The sequence below is a fragment of the Trichoderma breve genome, chromosome 1 (assembly GCF_028502605.1).
Source record: "Trichoderma breve strain T069 chromosome 1, whole genome shotgun sequence".
NCBI classification, from domain to species: Eukaryota; Fungi; Ascomycota; class Sordariomycetes; order Hypocreales; family Hypocreaceae; genus Trichoderma; species Trichoderma breve.
Window position 1 is genome coordinate 6,926,816 of NC_079232.1, and position 22,578 is coordinate 6,949,393.

Below are 22,578 nucleotides of genomic sequence, written 5' to 3' on the forward strand. Positions count from 1 at the left end.
TTGAATCTCGCCCGATATCCTTCGCCTCTTCTAATACCCCAACAGACACGCATTTAATCTGCTGCATCTACAATTGACGGCATGGGCACACCGCGGGCTCCCGAGGGCGAGAGCGAGAGCGAAGTTGACTTGTTCAAGAGAGTGTCGCAAACTTTCCGTCAAATGGCAGAAATCGTTCGAAACATCGACATGCACGAAGAGGAAAGGATATTCTATAGCCACCTGGCGCTCCACTGTATGAGATTCGAAGTATGCATAGAGCGCGCTTACCAAGTCTCGTCTCGATTTAATGGAGATGAAATCGATCGCGCTCTATCCTATCTCTACTCGCTGATTTCTGGACCTGGCTTCCACGAACTTCCATATTACACCTCCTTCAAATCTCGACTTCAGGATCTTAATGCTTCTTGGAGTAAAACCAGGAAACAAAGCCACAATGCGCAAGTCGATTTTGTTACACAATGGATGAAGCTCGGATCACCCGAGGACCATCTTAATGGAATAGATGAAGGATTGGGGGATTGCGCAGATATATTAGAGAAACACCAGAAACAGCAGCAGCAGCAACGACAACAACAGCAGCAACAACCAGAAAATGTTTTGAAAAAACACTCACATGATGTCTTATCCGCCGGCAATTATGAGCCATCATATGTTGTATGGAAAGCAGCCCAAGCTCTATATGAAGCGCTACAAAAATGCAAGGGCTGTTCTTGCTCCAAACAGCACGAATTTGGAGCCAAACTTGAACTAGGGACTTATCGCAAGCCCGTAAAAAAGGGAGAAAAGAGTCTAAATACTAGGCCTCGCCCAAGCCTTATGCGCTGCAGAGATGGTGACGCAACTAGGATACTGGATTTCGAAATGTTTCTGTCCATGGAGCATAAATGGCACGAGGTTCGTGTCCAAACTGTGAAAGAGAGGGTCGTCGGGTTCGCCATGGATGACCACGCTCCAGCATCTCTTGAAGCCCATAAAGGAAAGGTCGTGGAGAATCTTTGCAAATCGATTGATAGCACAAAGTCAACGGCATGGCAGCGCCTCGTATTAAAGCTCAGAGAAGGCCAGCTCTTCAATGAAAGAGTTGAAAAGACCAATTTCTGGATTGACAAATCTACTGAACCCATTTCTCTGCTGAAATGTTTTGAAGAGAGGCGCGAGTTTTTCACAGAGAAGACCAAGCGCATATTATCCCTCATCATAGGATATGCGGTTCTTCACCTGAATAGAACATCTTGGCTTCAGCCGGGTTGGGGGTCAGCAAATATTAAGTTCTTTCAGACAACTACTCGGAAGACGCCTTTGAGGCCATTCATCCAAGTTGATCTACCCGAAGCTGATGCGACTACAGATGTTGAGCTCGGCAGCGATGACAAAGGTGACGCATGCTTTGAAGACCTCGATGCGGGACATCCATGTCCAGCACTGATTGCCTTGGCAATTGTTTTAATAGAGGTCTACTTTGCGAAGCCATTTTCCAAGCTGGCTCAGATGAGCGGTATCCCACTTGAGAGTTCCAGTGGGCACATAACACTAGTAGACGTTTATCAGGTCTTCAACGGTGAAGATGAAAACGAGATTGAAGGGTGGCGATCTCATATCCCGGAAGACTCTCCTCTTCTCAAGGCGATAGACAATTGCTTGGATACAGCGAAGTGGGAAGATGAAGAAGGCGATGCTCTTGATAACGAAACAATGAAATTTCGGATCTACCAAGACGTTGTTCGGCCGTTGGAGCTTCACTTAAAATCTGGCTTCAGCAGTATCCCTCTAGACAACGTGGATGACTATGCAAGACAGCTCGACTTTGGGCAGTGGGGTCAGATTATAAATTATCATGAGTCACAGACAATTACTTCTACTCTGCCCCAAGAGCCGCTTATACATCAACGAAGCCCTTCACCCGCTGTTATGCTACTCGATTCGGGCCAATTGGCAGTACAATTGGGTCCACCGGCGTTGCAGAAACTTTTACATCAAATCTCAATGGTCAACTCTTTCGCTTCGTCTTCACCCTCTTTGAAGAGTCTGGGTTCTTTCTCAAGCTACGAGCCTAATTATCGAGCGTCTCAGTTTTTTGACGACGAAATCGGCGATGGAGGATATTCCAACGCAAAGTAGGTATCTCGAACGTGGCACTGAAAATCTCTATTCGTTAACTGCTTCCATGTTTGGATGTAATTCTTACTAATTCATCGTCTCTTTAGGACAAAGGACTACATAAAATGGAGATCCGAGTACGAAAACGTCTATACCAAGTGTATCAGAGAGCACCTTTCAGATCCTCCCTTAAGACCTGTGAAGATTGCCATTCTAGATACGGGCATAGATCGTGACCATGATGCCTTCGAAGCTCGTGAGGAAAATATTCAAGCAAAACTCAACTTCTATAATAAAAGCCAAAGGTCTATTCCCGATTTGAACGGGCATGGCACTTTTACTGCCAGTCTGTTACTCGATTTCGCCCCAGATGCGGAACTCTACATTGCCAAGATTGCAGACAAAGAGAACGCAACACCAAATGCAAAGATTGTGGTGGATGTAAGCATACAGGCGGCATGCCATTCACATATATGTATCCGACACTGACATACGCAGGCAATCAACCACGCAATTGACGACTGGAATGTAGATATCATCTCTCTATCGTTTGGGTGGCCTTCTACAAATTTTGAAGGCTATGAAGAACTTGAAGATGCCATAGATAGGGCACACGGGAAGAAAATCCTGATTTTTGCCGCCGCTTCTAACAGTGGTGGCAAGCTTGGTCGAGCATACCCTGCGAGCAGTTCACAGGTTATATGTGTCCATTCAACTGATACCTTGGGAACTCCATCAGGCTTTAGCCCAACTGCAGAGCCTGACAATCTCAATTTTGCAACAGTTGGCGAGTCGATCGAATCGGCATGGCCAATGCTGCTTTGTAACGACACGACAACTCCACCAAGGTATGTCAAGTCACGCTCCGGGACGTCATATGCAACGCCTATCATGGCAGGAATTGCGGCTTTCCTGTTGCAATATGCGAGGCTTCATTTACCAGAGAGAGCTGCATCAGCTCTCAAAAGAAAGGAAAAGATGGAGGCTTTACTGAAAAGATGCGCCAAGCGAGGGCCTAACTACGCGCCAAGAGGCAATTATTACTACGTCGAACTAAGTTTACATCAGCATAATCTTTTTGGAAGAGAGTTGGATAGGATTAATGACGAAATCTTGGAGACTTTAAAGAGATAGAAGTATTGTTTGCGGTTTATGAAGTCAATTTTAGAAGTAATATCACTATGCGTCATTAGTTTCTCGCGGAATTGCGCAAACCACCACCTCTTCTCCTTCAGTCAACTCTTCCGCATCAAACCCTTCCCCAGCTGCCTCTGGATATTCAACCTTTAGAATGGAAAGCGGCGGGCTCTTGATTCGTTGCTGCTCTTCCTCATTACCAAGCATAGCTCCCCTACGATAATCTTCTTCGCTGACGACCTGGTCAGTTCCCTTGCCCACAAGGACTTTACTTACGCGAAACGCAAATACGAAGTCATCGCTATTCTTAAACGCTGTAATAGCCTTGGTGGAAGCCGTGTTCTCAGTTCCGGAACTGCCAAAGTTGATTGGCCCAACATGGGGTATGTTACTGTCAATCTGTATGGCTGGAGAGCTCTGAACAGCGTGCGACGTATGCATATTGGCATCAACACCAGTAACTATTTTTAACCCGGTGATGACATAGAGTGGTTTACGATAGCGGGAAATTTGGAGATAGCGGCGAACATCATCGTTTTCGACACAGCTTTGGATGTACGAGGACGTGGGAATGAACTGGGTCGTTTCGACGGTATTGAACGAAAACTTGTTCTCTTTGCTGGTACATTTGTTAGTGAGACACTTTGTTCGGCTGAATCAGTCACTCCTTGCACAGTTCCAACCCACTCCGCTCTTCAAGTCCCCGCATTTACATCTGCCTACCTTGTCTCTCGTCCGGTACTGACTCGGACATTTAGACCGAAAATGCTGAAGAATCTCACCAGAATGGAGAATCTTTCGTTCTGCAGTTGATCTTTGGTGTGCTCGACGCTCATTTTCTTTGTCGAAAAGACGTCTGACTCTGAAGGCGGAACGCAATGGAGCGGCCGCTCGGGCTTCTTCACGGAGGTGATGACATTGCCGAGCTTAATGGGACCGTTTGGGGGATAATCCCACGTTGGCGCGTAAAAGAATAAATTCTGATTGTTGGCCATATCTAATATCGAGGATTTGCTGCTGCCCTGTCTGGTATACTTGGTAGATTGGTAGTATACTGGTCCTAACTCAAGTAAGATGAGGCCACACAATGAAGCCTGACACAAATGTATGGCGTATCAGTACCGCTTCTCTATCGATAGAGCGCGAACGAAGCTGTGTACATTATGTAGAAATAAAATTATAAATGCAAATGCCTTGAGGTCTATTGGTGCGTTTTGGACAGGATTCGAGCGGGCACCAATAGGAGTTGTGTTTCGTTTCTGCTGCAATTCCAAATATCGCGAATGCCCTGGCAGTCCGACTTCTACTTGACTAATCTTCAAACAAGAGGGCAGTTTACTTTTTTGAACATGTCAAAGGAATAATGGTCTCTTGTTGTAGCCGTCCACCAAAGACAATGATGACAAGTGTATGGCCCTGATCTAACATCCTGTGAACAGGAGTAATATCAACATCAACCAAGTCAAGACGGTACACAGACTTGATCTAGAGATACCATGATTCTTAACTGATAGTCAGGAAAGTGCTTTGACGTTTAGGTCACTCTATTACGCAACATTTTGTACTGCCTTTCTCTCTATGTATGCAGTGTACCATGACCAGGCAATGCTTTGATCCGCGCCCAAGGTGGGGTGGGCGGTTAACTGACCCCTTATCATCCCATAAGGTACGAACTAACTGGAGGAAAATTTTGCATGTCTCATGTCATCCATGCTATAAATATCAGTACAAGCATTTGGTATAGTACCTAGAGGGAGAAAACTTTTTCATTCTAGTAGTCTTCTATGATTGATACGGAAAAGTATACGAGACATCACTATTAGGCTTACTGGTAGCGCAAACATGTATCATTTTCAGACTATCGAGAATCTAGCTGTTTCATAACGATTCATTCCAAATACTCCGATGTTCTTCTTTACGTGGAGTTTATTTCCCAACGCTAAAATTTCAGTATTAGCCCCTTGCCCAGTCAGAGTGATATCGTTCGACTTACCGTGCCACAAGCTTCTTGGCGCTAACCTTTCCATCATACAAAGCCTGAACTCCCTCGACAATGCTGTTCAAACCGTCTGGAAGAATCTCCACAGGATGGGGCCTGAATTTGCCTTCTGCCAGCAGATGACTCAGGTACCTGTAGAAAAAGTAGGCGAATTCGCCATCCGCATGTGCCTGCTCCTCATTGATGAAACTGTGGGAGACGTGATAGGCAGAGGACACGAATGTGCGAGTGAACTTGATGGTCTCGGGAAACTTCCATGTCTGGTCAGTAGGGGGGTCCACCATGTTGATGTGGCCGCCGCCCGACGCGAGAAGGACTTCGGTGATACGCTCGTAGCTGCCGTGTCCAGACACAGCGTCGAATGCAATCTTGATTTTAGCAGACCCGGCAGCGGCAAGGATCTGTTGAGTCACATCCCCTTTTCGATAGTCGATGATGTGGTCCGCTGCGTTGAGTGACTTAACGTAGTCGATTCCATTGCCAGCAACGGTGATAATGGGTCCAATCTTGCTTAGCTTGGCCAGCTGGAGGGCATAAGCTCCCACGGCAGTTGCTCCGCCCCAAATCAAGATGGGGGTCTTTCGAGCAGACTCACCGATGGTCGTTGGGAGGGGAACGCCTAGATACTGATACAGTGCAAGAGCCGCCGTCATGAAAGATAGGGGAAGCCCCGCGCCTGATTCGAGGGAAATATTAGGGGGCAGGGGGAAAGTGGTTGAAGCCGGGACAACTGTATACTCTGCATAAGTGCCGTGAGGCTGGAACATTCTGTGAAATCCCGCAACACGGTCTCCCGGCTTGTATTCAAACACTTCAGACCCCACAGCTTCAACCGTGCCAGACACATCATCGCCGACGTTGAAGGCAGTTGACTGATCACGGTTTTTGGTAAACTACCGAGGTTAGTTGATGATACCGGACTTGATAAGTGAACAAAACATGTTACCTTCCAATCCTTTGGATTCAGACCGGTGTAAGCAACTTTAATGAGAACATCTTTTGGTCCTGGCTTCCTGGGAGGTCGTGAGCAATGATAATCTCAATCATCAGTAGACCGAATGGCTCACGGAATCTCAGCTTCTCTCACAAAGCCAGCATAGGTAGGCTTGCCGTAGATGACGAGTTCTTGCATTTTTGATGATTTCTGGATTGGCCTGAGGACAGAGTGATGATGAGAAAACTGCTGACGTGAAGTTGTTTGAAGTATCAACTTTTGATTGTAATGATGTAGAGATGAGCTTATGAATCTCGTAGTGTTGCTGTATTGACGGAACATGGCCATGGAGATGTCTATATTTATATATATTTATGTTTGCGTAGTTTTATTTTTGCAACAACATTAATAATTTCTATACATCCATATACTTATAAAACCAATATTATTAATTGCAGTCTCAAAGTGTTTTGGCCTGATTGTAGAAACTGCCGATATCATAGCTGACGATTTCAGGGATGCCGACAAAGCGCCGCAGCGGATAACGCCGTTTACATGCGGGGATGTCGTCATTAAGGTATTTTCTAAGCAAGCGGCTGACCAAGCTAGTGCTTATACCGATACAGCAGCAAAGCAGATTGGAGAAATTTTTCGGAAAGTCGGTGCCTGTAAGTCTCCCGAAACCCCTGTGGCTGTCCAATCCAATCATTTGATTGGGATTAATCCGGATATTACTTTGGAAGCATAGTGTAGTTTATTTCCATCTGCTGGTTGTACATGCTGGTTTTAGCGAAGCGCAAAATCTCCATGTCCTTAGATTGAACATAAGCACCGCAACCATGTTAGAATGTGGGTCGTGTGAATAACTGTGGCTGGAAACTATGCAAATTCTAAATATGCCAACCTGACATATATCAGCCTATCTTGAATTTTCTCAATCATAGAGTTGCAAGGTTAGTCAAGAAGTCTGCCGCCTGTAGTTAACTAGACCGTAGAGGAGCATCACTACAGATACAGCCTTGAAGCGTCATCATTGCCGGCTGTAAAAGACAGCGTTTACGGTTCAAAGTCCAATTGTGCCTGCTGGTATGGTTTAATTGCACTGGCTTGATAACACAAGTTAGCCAAGTCACACGTAGCAAGGTGCGGGTAGGAGTGCTAAGTGAAGACTAGATGGAGACTGAATCAGGCAACGAATATCTTATCCTCGGTTAAGATTTGACAGCCCAAGTCAAAAAGTTGCACGTTGCCACCTCGCCCGATGAATTATTAATCCTCATCGCGATTGTCCCAGTCTTCAAGTTCTATATTTTGCACATGTTGGCATAAAATCACTGACTGGTCATGTCAAAGTGAGGCCGTGCGGTTTGACTTATAGCATGTTGACCGAGATCACGCTCATCAACATAGTATGCATCATGATCCAACTTGAAAGCATCCAATTGTTGCATCTGTATTGTCATATTGCACATCTAGTGCCAGCTTGCGGTGTCGTGGTGATTGCGAGATGTGATTCTCTTGTCTTCAAATAGGTACAACCAACGCATCGAATGATAACGCTCTTTACGGCGCCGGTATAACTAGTTAAACGTTGGATCCGATTAGAGGCAATTGAATCTGTTGAGTAAGACTTGTTTTGTGTTCTAAGCCTTTATCAGCGACACACACCTGATTTACTTTGCTTTGTCTCGCCTTATACTACTTATTTTTTTTTTAGTTCATTTACCTTTTGAATGCTGATTTTTCCGACTATGAGTATGTAATGAAGCATCTGGAACTTTATCAATCACCTAAATGCCAACACGAAATTCTCTGTCTCTTTTCATATCATAATGGAGCAAATGTGTTTGTGATAAGACAAAGTGCTCAGTCCAGGTTAAGTCGGACAAGACTGAGATCAGGTCTCAGTGACTAGAGGTTACAGCGTTTGCGGGGCACACTCCCGCGTATCCTGTACATGTTCCTGAAGTGATCCAGTGATGTCACTTTATGGGCCCTTGATGACTCATGACTCGTGATCTCGCTGGATCGACAGATAAGATAAGTGCCCGCGGAATTTGGCGGGGCACGCAGCTGGTATCGCTATCGCTATCGATACCAATTTGAAGAAGTCGCACTCCTCAATCTTCTGCTGTGTAAAAGCCAAAACATTTCTCCTTCATCAAACTCGTGACTTGTAATCGCATATATGAGGCGACCATGATGATTGTCAATCTATTCTATGCGCAGAAAAATCCGTGACGATATTTCACTGAAGCTGGTCTTTCTGTAAATCTGATTTATAGTGGTAAGGCGGGGCTGCAAATTTGGTGGGGTATCTTTGTACCTTGGACTAACACTACAAACTTTTAGCTGCTGTTACTCACTTTTCTCCTCTGCGATCTCGACAAACTCCCGCAAGCTGTCGAGGTGCCGCTCATTGGACCAAACGATAGCCTCACAGGGTATTTGAACCTCTTCACTGATCCCAAAAATGAGCTCCAAACCCGTCATTGGCCTTCTCGGAGGCGGCCAGCTGGGCCGAATGCTCTGCCAGGCCGCCGCTCCCCTCGATGTCGAAATCGCAATTCTCGACGCCGAAAACGCTCCCGCGAAGCAGATCAACCACAACAGCCACAACATCAATGGCTCCTACAAGGACGCAGAGAAGATCAGAGAGCTGGCCTCTCACTGCAGCGTCCTCAGTGTCGAGACGGAGCACGTGGACACGACCGTCCTGGAAGAGATTGCCACGACTACAAAGGTTGCCGTCTGCCCGTCTTGGAAGACACTTCGTCTGATCCAGGACAAGTACGAGCAAAAGTCATACTTCGCTGGCCAGGGTATTCCTGTTGCTGAGTCGGTGGCCATTGAGGGATCTGGCGATGCCATGCTCGCCTCTCTCAAGGCCGTCTCCGCCAAGTTCGGGTATCCCTGGATGCTGAAGTCCAGGAAGGATTCTTACGACGGCAGAGGAAATCTCAAAATCTCTAATGAAGCCGATCTGGAGCGTGCTGTTACCGAATTTGGCAACTTTAGCTGCTATGCGGAAAAGTTTGTGCCTTTCCAATGCGAGCTGTCTGTGCTCGTCATCCGCACCGAGGACGATGAGGGTCGAACGAAGCGCCTGCTGCCGTATCCTGCAGTAGAGACGGTGCACGAAGACAACATCTGCTCACGGGTCTATCTGCCACCCCGGACAACTCCTGCTGCGGCTTGTGAGCGGGCTCAGCAGGTTGCCAGCGATGTTGTTGGCAAGCTGTGGGGAAGAGGCATTTTTGCTGTTGAGATGTTTGTCACCCAGGATAACCAGATTCTGGTCAATGAGATTGCGCCTCGACCGCACAACTCGGGACATCTTTTCATTGAAGCAGTGCCGTACATGTGAGAATCTGCTCATCAATTTTACTTTCCTCTGACAACGAGCTAATACAGTTCATCTCCAGGTCACAGTACAAGGCACAACTCACCTCAATCCTCGATCAAACTCTCCCCGCCACGATTGAACCCTACGTCTCTTCGAGCATCATGATCAATATCCTTGGAGGCGCCAACCCCGACTCCCACCTAGCTCTCGTCGAGAAAGCCAAGTCCATGTACGGAAACAAAATGGCCGTATACGTCCATCTCTACGGCAAGGAGTCAAAGCCCAGTCGAAAGATTGGCCACATCACAGTCACTGGTTTGGTGGCCAGCATAACAGAGCTCGAAGAGTTTGCAAAGCCGCTTGTTGACATGGCTAGCGACATTAGACAAGAGAGATTGCAATTACGCAGCAAGGCTCTTCGACCAGAGCAAGCCATTTCCAAGGCCACACAGGCACCCCTTGTCCTTGTCACCATGGGCTCAGACTCTGATCTCCCAGTGCTCAAGGCTGGCATTGACATTCTTAACCAATTTGGCGTGCCATGGGAAGTAGACATCACATCGGCACACCGCACCCCGGCTAAGATGGCTGATGTCGCCACAAAGGCCGCTGGTCGTGGCATCAAGGTCATCATCGCGGCAGCTGGAGGAGCCGCTCACCTTCCCGGAATGGTGTCTGCCTATACACCATTGCCCGTGATTGGAGTCCCCGTCAAAGCCACACATCTCGATGGCGTCGATTCTCTGTATTCGATTGTTCAGATGCCTGTAAGTTCAAATTCACCCCGTTCCCTTCATAGAACTCTCTCCTCGGCTGTCATGATGCTAATAAACTCTTAGCGGGGCGTACCGACAGCCACGGTAGGCATCAACAACTCGACCAATGCGGCTCTCCTCGCCATTCGATGCCTGGGTGCCTTCATTCCCGAATATCACAACAAGATGAAGGCGTATCAGCTGGACAACGAGAAACAGGTGGAGGAAAAGGCGAACAAGTTGCGGGAGATCAACGTCGAGGCATATCTCGCACAAATGAAGAAGGCATAATTTGCCTCTTTACAATCATGCGCTCAACTACGAAATCCTCTCATATGCTTTGAGCATGCAGTGTTGGCCGTGATATTTATTCACAAGCTTTGTTTGTGAAGGCGCGTCGAATTTTATACTATGATGGCAAAACGAGTGATATACCACAGCGCTTCAACAGTTTTGCATCAAGCTGTGGTGCAATATATAGATACAAAGGTCGCGAGAGAAAACACATATAAAGTTATTACGCAAAGAAGTCAGTGTCGTCGAATGTCTACTAATATCGACAGTCGTGTGATTTCATGAGAAACAAGCTACTATCAGCCACTATCACTACTATCAACTACTATCAACTACTATCAACGACTATCAACGACTATCAACGACTATCAACTACTATCAACTATTATCAACTACTATCAATTACTATCAGCTAGTAGTGCTACTACCAACTGGTAGTGATGGTCTATTTGAAAGCATCTCAATACCGAGCAATACATGACTGGCACCTTAATAATCCCCGTCGAGGTTAAAATCTTCGCCATCAGAATTTTTCGCCTCAGACGCTGCATCTTCGTCGCTCTTGGAGTCTTCTTCACGATACAATGGCTCAATGACCTGAAAGGTATGTGTTAAATCGTGCAAGTCGGATCGGTGATTGAAGCATTTGAAGCAAAGCGCAAAGTCATCTGAGCAATCGACGCATTTCCACTGGCGACCTACAACGTCCTTTATGTCATGGTATTGTTAGAATCTGGTTCAGCTCATAAAAAGAGGCGGCTCGCTTACCATAAAACAGCTGTCGCAATAATAGGGTTTCCTATCCCCCGGCTTAATCTCATGGATGTTACCATCCCACTCCTCCTCTATGCCCTCAGAGGTTACTCGGACACGCTCTTTGGGCTCCAGCAAATGCCTCAAGGCTGTGTTGTTGTCTGAAAAGTTCATCAGCTTCAATGCTGACCACTCTCCTCCAGCGCCAATTGCACGACCTCGAACCCATACGTCAGCACCTCGCTCAATCAGCATGGTGATGATATCTGCAGAGCCCGATCTTGCTGCCCACATCAGAGGAGTCCAGCCATCTTGGTCTGCCACATTAATGTCCATGTCTTTATACTGGTCTAAAAGATATGTGACGGGATCCGTTGAAACTGTTAAATCCGTTCCCGCCGCAAAGTGTATTGGCAATCGACCAAACTTGTCTTTTGTGTCAACATTCGCACCGGCTTCAACCAAAGCTTTCATACGCTCCAGAGATGCTGATACGCATGCAAAATGTAGCGCGGTTCTTCCTTGGCTGTCAGCGACATTTACTTCAACCTTACGCCGGATGAGGAACTTGATAATTCTGATAAGCGTGACAGGGTTTCCGACCGATTTCGCCGCGGAAATGATAGGATAGCCCAAAATACCACCAAATTTGTTGATTGGTACTTTGGCTTCATCCACAAGATACTTGACCATTCTCCTAAGTTTCCAGTCGTCTCTAATGTCGAGCGCCGTGTATAATAACGACTTGCCATACTTGGGATCAACTGCTTCGCGATCGGCCCCAGCATCAACGAGAAACTTAACAAGGCTCAGGTCGCCAATCTCGACAGCCAGATGTAGAATGCTGCCAAATTTGGGACCGAATATGTTGACGTTGGCCCCACGCTTAACAAGATACCTGGCGACGCTTGAGTTTTCCTCTCTGACGGCGATAGCCAGTGGTGTATATCCATCTTCATCCTGAGTATCGATTGGGGCCCCGGCTGCGGCTAATAGCTCAACTATTGAAACTCTTGTACCTGTTTGAATGAAATGGAGTCGAGTCTGGCGCTTCTCGTTGATATAGCCTGCATTAATACTGTTGCGGCTGAACAGCAGTAGCCTAAAACACTCTTCTGCTTGTTTGGAGCCTTGATTTCCACCCAACAAGATATCGAGTGCGTCTTCGCCTTTACTATTCCGGAAACCTACATTCGCCCCTGCATCTATGAGAAGCCTGACACATTCCGAATAATACCAGTAGCAGGCAAGTTGGAGAGCTGTGTATCCCATCAAGACTTCCTCTCCAGTATACTGTCCATGAACGGCCTCTAAATCGGGTTTAGGATCATGATTGATCAGAATTTTAATGCTCTCGGGCTCATTCAATACAACAGCTCTGGAAAGTGCAGTGAAGATGAGACTGTCTTGGTTGATATGGCTGATAGGAAGACCCTTTGCGAGTAGCTGTCGAACGATTGAAGGGTATTCGGTGGCAGCAATGAGTGCAGTTATTCCATCAGGAGCTTCCTTGTAGACATCAACCTTTTGATCTTGCAGTATATATTCAGCGAATTCCTTGCCACCATACAATAGGGCAGAGATGAGCGGAGGGTTGGAAGGTGGAGGCTTGGGAGCACTTCCAGTGTAATTGATATCTGCACCACTCTGAACCAAGAGCTTCACAATCTCTAATTGTTTCTCAGCACAAGCTAGTGAAAGCGGCGTCTTTGAATAGAGATAGTATGGATCAAAGTCATTGACTTCGGCGCCGTGTTGGATCATCATTGAGACAAGCTCAGTGTCCCCTGTCTCGATTGCTATTGATAAAAACATAGGTTTGTTGGGAAATTGCCGATACAAGTCTTGGTTTGGTTTATAATCGAGCAACAGGCGGGCAATGTCCGTATGCCTATTTTCAACGGCCTGGTACAAAGCCAAATGGACGGTGCCCAAGATATCTGGTTTAACTGCGTAGCTGAGTAAAGTTCGGACGCATTCTGTTGCACCACGCTTAGCGGCCGTAAACAAATGTGGTCTTAAAGAGATTTTGCCAGCTTCGTCATCTTCAGTACTCACAAAGTTGATACCGGCTTTGATGATCAACTTTAATGCTTCATGTCTCGAATGCATGATTGCGCCTAGAGTTAATTCTGACCCATCTCCATAAAGTCCGTACGCTTTTAAGACCATTTTGACCATCAGAGGCGTTCCGCAAACGGCAGCCATGACAAGTAGATCGCCTCTGTCGGAATGATTCCTACTGAAATCCGGCTTATGATCGGACGCTAATAAGATCTCTGCGGAAGAAGCACAATTCCACAGCACTGCGTTACTGATCGCAGTTGGCATATAGAGCTCGTCAAACCCATTCTTGTCGTCTCTACATGTAGACTGCAGTATGGTTGTGAGGAGATCATTGAGCCCAATACAAGAGGCTCGATGGAACAGGAGTTCCGGCCACTTAAAAGTCTTCAAATTTGGTACTTTCTCGACCAGAAGTCTGACAGTATCTGGGTTTCCTTGACCAGCTGCCCAACATAGAGCGTTTTTGAGCTCTTCGTCGTCCACTGACACATGTTGCAACAGCTTGCCAACTATGCCACTATGGCCCCCCCGAGCTGCTTCTGAAATGGCGAACCAGCAATCCATTTGAAAGAAGGGTTGTCCAGTTCTGGTCTGCAACAATTCATTAACAAGGTCTTCTAGGCCCAGCATGGCATATATGGGCATTTCAGAGATGTAACTTCGTTTTGGTCGGATAAAGGGGTCGGATAGAAGCCAAAACATTGTCTCCCAATGGCCTCTGGATTTCATGTTGGCAAACAACTCACGTACGAGATGTCTAGGTTTGATATTGGCGCAGGCTTTATAGTGACGAGGCCAAAATTGCACGGCGTATTCCGCCAGACTGGTTCTGGGGCGATATATGACGACAGTGTCAATGAGTGCTTCGTCGTCTCTGTCTTCGGATAATACCGCCGAGGAAAACTCGTGAAGTGCTTCTTGCGCTTCCTGGAGTTGTAAGTAGCGCAGGCAAACCTTTGCTATAGAGCAATTGACTTGGGCCGCTCGATCATCATTTCCCCCATCGATCCCTAGCTCAGGTATGGCATAAAAGGAGTGATGAACAAATTTCACATCACGGTTCTTGACGGTGATGATTCCCCCAAGGAATTTCACCATCTCTGCTGCCAAATTACGTGGATTAATATCACTCAAATAAGGCTCTTTATCGTAGAATTCGTCCACCACAAGGGCTTCTGATAAGGATTCGAGTGTCCACGGTTCCGCAGCGTGCTTGATCCAGTTGAAGATTTTCTCGGCTCTCGCTTTGCGTTCCGATCCAAGGGATGAGATCATCACATGAACTGTATTCTCCACCGTTACCGGGGAAAGGCTGTGTATTATATCCGCAATTTCTGATTTTGGCTTGCCTCGGGGGAGTTCTTGAAGCCAATTCAGGATACAGTGTCCAAGAAACGGTGCAGATTCGCACTCTTCAAGCACACTTTTCAGTGACTGACGGAAGCTTTGATATATTGGACGGCTCCTCAATAACCTTTCCAGTCCTAGCAAGAGATCTTGGGCTTCTTCCTCTTTCAAACTAATCATAGACGGACAATCATCAATATTAATGCCGGCCGTGTCCGGGAATGTTTCAACATCCAGGCCACCTCGAGTAGAGGTTGAGAAAATAAGACGATATTCACTCTCATTGTAATGTTGTTCTTCCAATATACGCTCCAGAAACCATCGTCGTTGATCTCTAGGGCATTGGTCGAAGCAGCTAATAAAGATGGTCAGTTCACGGGTGCCGGAAGAATAAATGCGTAGCAAGCGGTACACATAGTACACATCGTCAAGTGACCAGGCCTGCATTTCACTCATGGAGTTGAGTTCGAAGATCAAACCTTTGCTCGGCGTTTTGAAGAAATGAGACAAAATCGTGCTCATCACATAGATAAGCATAGACGAGATGTTATTGTATCTGGTGTCCCACTGGTCAAACTCAAAATAGATGGTGGATCGTTTTGGTATCGGTGAATCGCGATCTCTCTCCAAATAGAGCAGGCGAGAAATATATTTGATGTCCACTAGAGAACCTTCACTGGCGTAAAGGTGTAGGAACCGGAATCCTGTACCCGCTTTGTCAAGATTGGTGTACGGCGTTTGCTCTTTAATCCAGTCTAAGACTAGAGGCACTGGCCCTGTTGCATAGAAAGGCGTGTCTGGGTTGATAGTTGGAGGAGCCAAAGATAATAGACGGGCTTGAATCTGGAGCATTTCGTGGCCTATCTCGATGTCTACTTTGGTGGTCAGTATTGCAATGATGATATGCTGCTCTTATCGGTAACACTCACTGCAGCCGATGCGGTTAAGTCTGTCAGCTAAGACGCGAGCCCACACAGGCCCCCCATCGCCAACAACAGAACCCGTGACCTTGATCGTATGCCTGCCGATGGCTTCAAATGCGTGTCCGGCTGTCTGTGTATGTAGTGAAAATGCGGTAGTCGGATTGAGTCTATTGTATGGCTCCGATCCTTCTGGGGTAGATACATCGCTGCTGCCACGTTGATATCGCAAACTGTCGACGACAATGTTAAAAATAGTAGCGTGATTTAGCAGCTTCGTGTCTAGGAAGCTGTCATTAATCCTTTTCACTTGAGTAGCTAGATTTCTAATCTTGTCCAACAGTTTGATCTGTATCTCAGGACCAGGATGCAGCAAAAGGTCGTGGAGCTGATCTTCAGCATGGTGGATGGATCGAAACCGATGGGGGGTTCCCAAGAAGATCTGTCATATTAGTAAACTAAACAGCATCGTATTCAGGCAACTATTTTATGATACTACTTACAATTGCGGTTGTTAGCATAGCAATGTCCCCATATTTGCGAGGATTCATTAGTGCTAAACGTAGAGCCTAGTTTAATCATAAGCACGCCTTCGAATGACAGCTGAAGAATTAAGCAATAGTTCATAACTACCTCTTTCACTATAGTGCCGCCTAAATCATGGCAAATCCATATGATCGGATGGCGGTCCGCTGGCTACAATTGGTATTAGATCAACTTGGAAGTGCGAAGGCATATTGATATCCTACCTTTCTAAGCGGATGACGGAATCGCGAGAATCGCCAGATGAGATCTTCAGCATAAAACTCTATGCCTCCAGGCTCATACAATATTGCGTCTTCGTCAATATCATACGCGTAATCGGCCTGCACAATCTTTCTTGGATGGAATAAACTATCCACGATCCACGGAGTCCTATTGCCCCTTCTCCAGGCAGTTTTCTCATCGTCCCGTATGCCATGAACGGTGATTACGCTAAATCTCGTCAGTTCTGCTGTCATTGATGTCTAATAGGCGTTTACTATCGTACTCAAAGTCGATGCAAGATGAATCTGACTGTAACCAAACTGTTCTCAGTTGAGGTTTGTGCCGTATTAATCCGGAGTCTGATGACTGGTCACTCCAGGTTTTAGCAGACGCAGGCGCTGGTAAACCATCGGTGTCAACTGGTTGATCTTCATCGACACTTTGGGCTTTTAATTGTTTTCCCGAGGAATCATCTGCCATGGCATCCAAAAGAGCTGCTTTGAGATAGACGATATCTAGCTCAACACGGAGGATATGGGCGAAATGGATTCTAAGCATTCATTGCAAAATGGGAGAGCTCTCATGTGTTGGTTTCAAATTGATCGGCACACAGGGCGTGGCAGCCCCTCATTGAGAGAGCCTTGTCATTGTGTGCTATACAACCGAGGCCCATTATACAGAATCCTTCGAACTTCGACCCACCCAGTGTTGTAGCACTGTGAGCGAATAAACAACATTACAAGTACTATATCGTTAATGTAAGGGCGCAAGTGGAGGACAAAAAAGAAATCAAGACCGAGCAGATTTTGAGAACCTACGCGTTAAATTATAAGCCGGTTTCTTTGGGTATCTGCTACTATAGCTTTAGTTTCGCTAGTATTTACTGCTCTATATATATTTCTTTAATAGCTGCTACTATATATTTATTTCTTTTCCAGCTGCTACTATATACCTATTTCTTTTATAGCTATTACTACCATTACATTTCTCTAGCACCAGCTATCATCGCTTTGTAATAAAATTCGAGTGTTGGCTGAATAGGCTTTCCTCTGCAAAACCCGGGCTACCTATTGAGCTGATTAAGTGCCCATATTGCCAAATGTATGCGCTTATTCATTTTGCAGCACGCTGGCTGATGTTTTGTTCACGCTGAACTGAATACTAGGCAGACATTCAGGCACTACTTAGACGGATAAGCTATCCTCAAGCCTTGTCATTCTATATAAGCGTTCTAAATGTGACGCTGCAGAGGTCATCCAGATTGACGTTGCTCAACTCATCATGGCCGTATGTGACGTTTTTATTCGAGCCCGCACCTTTGTCACGAGGGTTGGGTTGAAAGATAATGGGGTCGTCCTTTGGTATCTTGTTGAAGCATCCTTGTATAGCCGTCTTGAGATCTGTGCGACAAACGAAATTAACTCTGCACAGGAATTTCTGCCTGTCTTGTCTAGACACAAGTACAGCGACCTTGAGCGAGGCGGGAATGCCCTGGGGTTGCAAGGGGTTCTCCGAGAGAGTCCAGGTTGCGACGCGGTTGGGGGGTCTGTTATTAATAACACGCATTGCACCGCTCAAAGTAATGGCGTTGGACAATGTTGAAGTTGTCGACTTGTCCCACTTGGTAGTGAGGCCGAGATTGGCAAACTGTTGTATGCCGACAGTGGCTTCGATGCCTTTGGTTATCGTTTCTTCTTGATGTGTCGGCATTAAGCTGTATGTGTCTTGAAATGCTATGTCTTCAACCTCAATGTCGCCATCGGCTGAATCGGGCTCAAACAAGAGCTTGATAGTGGCCTCGGAGATCCTCCGCGAGCCTTTGGGTTGTATGAACCATTGCATAACGATGAGACTCGCATAACGGTCGCTTTCTGGAGAGAGAGCTCCATGAATGACTTTTTCAAGTTTGCAGGTAACATCGATTGCTCCAGTTCGTTGAAGAACTTCCGCTCGATGGTAATGATTTGGCGTGGTGTTGAAGACATGAAAGCCGCTGCCTTCTTCGCCTCCTGTCTCGTACAGGTCGATAGATATTGTCTCAAGATCACCGCCGTGCCCACCAAGGGAAGAATTCTCAAATTCAGCCATGATCAAAAGACTCAGGATCAGCTTGGGGTGCTCATGGCCAATGAAGAGAGTAATTATCGTTTGTATCAAGTGGCGGGGTACGGAGTACTAATGGCAATATCTGGCCCTCGATCATCCAATAGAGACTATTCTACGGCGAGGATGCCCTCTTCTGCTCTCATGACTCACAATTCGCACTGTATGCAGAGCCTCCTATCACATATTAGCCTCGGGTGGGGGTCAAAATGGTACTCTTTGACATAACGCACTTATCTTTCCCATCAAATCTCGGATGTTTCTACGTTGAAAAATCCTTCTGAGCTTTCAATTGTCTTACGATGGCTTCGGAACCAGATTTTGACGACGATTTTTTCCTGGACAGGAACCATGCGGATGTTCATCGAGAAGGGGAGGATGAGCATGAGCGACGCTTCAGAGAGGCGTGTAGGGAAATAAAAGACATCAGAAGGCATTTTGACGAAAGTGATGTTGACGAGTTCTTCACTAAATATGGCGATGTTGTTAATCAGCGCTCGAAGAAAACTACGGCCAATCTTCTCCACACGCTTGTCGACGTGGTTACGCACAATGAAGTTCAACCAAAACACATTGAGATTCTAGTCCGAAGAGTGGTTGAGAATTTTCCGGATTTGCTGACGCATCCAAATGAGGAGACATATAATCCAATTTTCCTGGCGATCAAAGCCTCTCAAAAAGGCTCTCACGATGAGCTGGTCGATTATATGATAACAACGTGTGCTTCGAAAACGGAGGACACTCCGCATGGGCGGTCACTCAATTACGCTTTGAGTATGAAGATGAAGGATGGCAAAACCTGTCTTCATCTTGCGATAGCAAAGCAGCTGAGCCCAAAGACAATCAAGGCACTTATTGAGTATGCCAGTGACGAGGCCCTGGCTGTGCAAGACGAGGATGGCAAGACGCCAATGCATCATGCGACGCTCTTTAAGAGTTGCACAGATACTGGAATAGAGCTCATTAAGCTCTTTCTTGAGAGAGACATTCGAATAAGGCAATCTAAACTCAGACCTCCAAAGACGTTTCTTGATGCCACTGATAATAGTGGTGCGTCAGTCTATTGGCAACTTCAGACGAATAAAACCTCTGTCACCAATGCCTACAATGACTGGTTAGCAAAGAAACTATCGGCAGATACTAGTAAAAAGAGCCAACAGCCTATTCACAGAGAGCGCGCCAAAGCATCGCTAATTGGAGATAATACGCCTCAGATGGGTTCAAGGCTTTCAAGATCTAGCGCATTTGTTGAACCTGTTGACCGAAACGGTCAAGATTATGAGGTTAGCATTCTTGATATCCGGGAAAAAGAACGCGGAATGAAGAAAGATGATCGTTTCACGCAACCTGCAATGTCTACAATAGCTGCTGAGATAAAGAAGCGCGGAGCGGAGAACCGAAACACTAGTCAGGATCGATCAAATATGCTCAATGGAGGGTATTCAGGTATGGGAGGGTTTGTAGATGATAGAAACATCCCAGAAATTACACCCAATATCTCACTCAAACGGAGAGGTACGGAAAATCTGGAGACAACTCAAGGCAAAGAGAAGGAAAGAGTGGCTTCTAATTCTAATTCGGCTCCAAAGAAGCCTAACTCATCTGAATTTATGCCGGTCCTGATCAAAAACTCGAATGCTATACTCCTCGATCTGAAAATCCATTATCTGAGGACTAGAAGCACTGAATTAGCAATATCCTTCTTACATGGCTCCAACATGCAAGGTAAGATAGATAGATTAAGGATGAACTTTTTATCAACCTCTACTAACACGTGGCTACAGACATACATATCAGCTTCGACTATGATAGTTTACCAAGGAAATTGCTTTGGCACGAATTTCTTAAACGTTTTGGTTCGTCCAAGAGTGGTCGCCTCACCTTTGACAATGTACTTCAATATGTGACACTTCCAAGGGTTTCAGTCAATGTCACAGGCCGACTTGCAGATATTGAGCGAGAAGCAGAAGAAGAATCTGGATTGCGCCAAATTGGGGCCCTCGGGCGCAAAGATGCAAAGTATTTTCTTGACTGGCTGTTTGATAAGGGTGTACGACATATTATCAGTCTGTCCGTGGAAGACGGTGGACGATCTGACGAGAAGGTCCATAGCGATCAAGTTATTCAAGAGTCACTTGAGAGACTAATCGTTGAGCATCTCGATTGGCAAAAGATTGACTTGGACCCTGAGACGATACTACGCGTGGGGTGTAAAATTATTCAGCAAGACGGCTCATATACGATATCTGAGAGTGACCAAATAAGTACTCCACTGGTATCGCAGCATCTGAGACAACTTTCTTTGAGGTGGAGCGGCAGCAATGCTGTGCTTCGTTCTTGGAGCGAACCTGATGGGCTCGTTCTGTTACCGCAATTGCAAAAAATAAAATTGGTTAAGCCATCTCCAGCCAAGGTCGGTGCTCCATGGCCCAATGTAGGGTTGAGACTTGGTTCTGCATTTGAAGCTAATGCATCAATAGGATTATGATAGCCCGCAATGGATTAGTAGAATTGTGAACGACTTTCAAAAAAGGCTTAATTCTAACAGAAAGACAATCCGAGATCGTTTGTTTACGGCTTCAGATACGGAGAGCACATCGCTTAACATGACATATGGAAGTGTTGAAGTTACGATGGTCAACTCGGACAATGAAGAAGAGAAAATTTCGACATCCGACACTGAGCTTCCATTTACAACGCCATCCATTGTCAGAGATGTCAACCCGCACAAATGGCTGGACACCACCGCAAGATTCGCAAGTGAAATGACCCCATTCTGGCAGAAAACAGTCAAAGAATTTCTTTCAGCAAAAGGCAACCCGGCCACTACTGAGGGAGTAGAAACCGATGTCATCGTGGCGCTAATAGATGATGGCGTCGACATGTTTGACACGGCCCTTTCCGACAGGGTGGTTGAGGGTAAGAGTTTTGACTATCATGACGGGAAGGTCAGGCCTCCGTTTTCTTCAGCTCAAGGCCATGGGACTGTCATGGCTAGCATGATCCTAAGCATGTGTCCGATGGCCAAAGTGTATCCAATACGGCTCAGGACACATCTTAATGCCAACGGAAAGAGAAATATTGACGCAGACTATGCAGCGCAGGTATTTTTTTGGCTCCCCATCTTACTGGATCGAAGAAAAATGTTTTCTAATTCGAGCAATTCAAGGCTATACAAGCTGCTTTAAATAAGAAGGCTACTATCATCTCAATGTCTTGGACGTTACCAATGCCAAAGGATAAGAGTGGATCGAAATCTCGATGTATGTGCACTTTTCATTGACCTGACAACTTCCTACAAGGTTGTATTGTGAAAACTAAGAGGTAATCTTTAGTACACACTGTTCTACAAAAGGCCGTCGACAGAAAAGTGCTCATGTTTTGCTCAGCGCCTGATGATGGGAAATTTACAGAGCTAGACTATCCCAGCGGTCCATGGCCCGACCATTTCTTCCGCATTGGCGCTGCAGCGGCAGATGGAACTATTTTCAAATGGACTCCCGACGTTGGCATCACGTACGTTTTGCCAGGCGTTGAAGTGGTTGTGAACCGCAGTCTACACGCTAGAGAAAGACTTACCAAACGTGTTGGTGACGTCGAGTACGAGACAGGATCCAGCGTCGCTACCGCACTCGCAGCTGGTCTTGCTGCCATGATCATTTACTGCATCAAAGCGAGTATCTTGTCGACGAAGTTGGTGAACCAAAACAGAGATCCGATTGTGGGAATTGCCATTGCGGACAACGATGCAAATATGATTGCGAATCCTGAAGCAATGAAGAGGGCATTTGCTCGCCTGGGTCGGGTCACGAGTGCCAACTTTATTCAAATCTGGGAGAAGCTGGATCATGTTAGCGATACTCTTGAAGTTTTGAACGGGAGAGAGCTGAAACCAGAGGAAAGGCTGAAATATCTGAAGCAATTTATTGACTTTGGATGTGACCTTGCAAGTTCGATCCGAGCGTAAAAGGAGCTCAGAGTCAATATGATAGTTTCATTGGGGTCTGCCATGGTTGTAGAACCATTTGCTATTGCAATCTTTATAACTGAAGGGACTAGTTTCTGACCGACTTATA

The 22,578-nt window shown here is 46.2% G+C and overlaps 7 protein-coding genes across 7 annotated transcripts; 3 read left to right on the forward strand and 4 right to left on the reverse strand.

Moving 5' to 3' along the window:
• Window positions 1-81: 81 nt before the first annotated feature.
• T069G_02022 (subtilase family domain-containing protein) lies at window positions 82-3,119 on the forward strand (the record flags this gene model as incomplete). The annotated part of the gene is made up of 4 exons (XM_056169232.1): window positions 82-2,117; window positions 2,208-2,541; window positions 2,599-2,948; window positions 3,044-3,119. The coding sequence occupies 4 exons, from the start codon at window positions 82-84 to the stop codon at window positions 3,117-3,119; spliced, it is 2,796 nt and encodes a 931-aa protein (XP_056034548.1).
• A 160-nt stretch (window positions 3,120-3,279) lies between these two features.
• Window positions 3,280-4,232, reverse strand: T069G_02023 (uncharacterized protein; the record flags this gene model as incomplete). The annotated part of the gene is made up of 2 exons (XM_056169233.1): window positions 3,280-3,856; window positions 3,961-4,232. 2 exons carry the CDS (start codon window positions 4,230-4,232, stop codon window positions 3,280-3,282), a joined length of 849 nt encoding a protein of 282 aa, XP_056034549.1.
• A 931-nt stretch (window positions 4,233-5,163) lies between these two features.
• On the reverse strand, window positions 5,164-6,368 carry T069G_02024 (zinc-binding dehydrogenase domain-containing protein; the record flags this gene model as incomplete). Its single annotated transcript, XM_056169234.1, has 5 exons — window positions 5,164-5,176; window positions 5,231-5,912; window positions 5,988-6,108; window positions 6,183-6,249; window positions 6,304-6,368. The coding sequence occupies 5 exons, from the start codon at window positions 6,366-6,368 to the stop codon at window positions 5,164-5,166; spliced, it is 948 nt and encodes a 315-aa protein (XP_056034550.1).
• Window positions 6,369-8,643: 2,275 nt separating this feature from the next.
• Window positions 8,644-10,562, forward strand: T069G_02025 (AIR carboxylase domain-containing protein; the record flags this gene model as incomplete). The annotated part of the gene is made up of 3 exons (XM_056169235.1): window positions 8,644-9,527; window positions 9,596-10,283; window positions 10,356-10,562. 3 exons carry the CDS (start codon window positions 8,644-8,646, stop codon window positions 10,560-10,562), a joined length of 1,779 nt encoding a protein of 592 aa, XP_056034551.1.
• Window positions 10,563-11,054: 492 nt separating this feature from the next.
• T069G_02026 (ankyrin repeats (3 copies) domain-containing protein) lies at window positions 11,055-16,879 on the reverse strand (the record flags this gene model as incomplete). Its single annotated transcript, XM_056169236.1, has 7 exons — window positions 11,055-11,273; window positions 11,334-15,604; window positions 15,662-16,094; window positions 16,156-16,221; window positions 16,286-16,348; window positions 16,402-16,627; window positions 16,683-16,879. The coding sequence occupies 7 exons, from the start codon at window positions 16,877-16,879 to the stop codon at window positions 11,055-11,057; spliced, it is 5,475 nt and encodes a 1,824-aa protein (XP_056034552.1).
• Window positions 16,880-17,617: 738 nt separating this feature from the next.
• On the reverse strand, window positions 17,618-18,487 carry T069G_02027 (uncharacterized protein; the record flags this gene model as incomplete). Its single annotated transcript, XM_056169237.1, has 1 exon — window positions 17,618-18,487. The coding sequence occupies one exon, from the start codon at window positions 18,485-18,487 to the stop codon at window positions 17,618-17,620; it is 870 nt and encodes a 289-aa protein (XP_056034553.1).
• Window positions 18,488-18,804: 317 nt separating this feature from the next.
• Window positions 18,805-22,469, forward strand: T069G_02028 (subtilase family domain-containing protein; the record flags this gene model as incomplete). The annotated part of the gene is made up of 5 exons (XM_056169238.1): window positions 18,805-20,227; window positions 20,287-20,915; window positions 20,983-21,606; window positions 21,672-21,765; window positions 21,838-22,469. 5 exons carry the CDS (start codon window positions 18,805-18,807, stop codon window positions 22,467-22,469), a joined length of 3,402 nt encoding a protein of 1,133 aa, XP_056034554.1.
• Window positions 22,470-22,578: the final 109 nt, after the last annotated feature.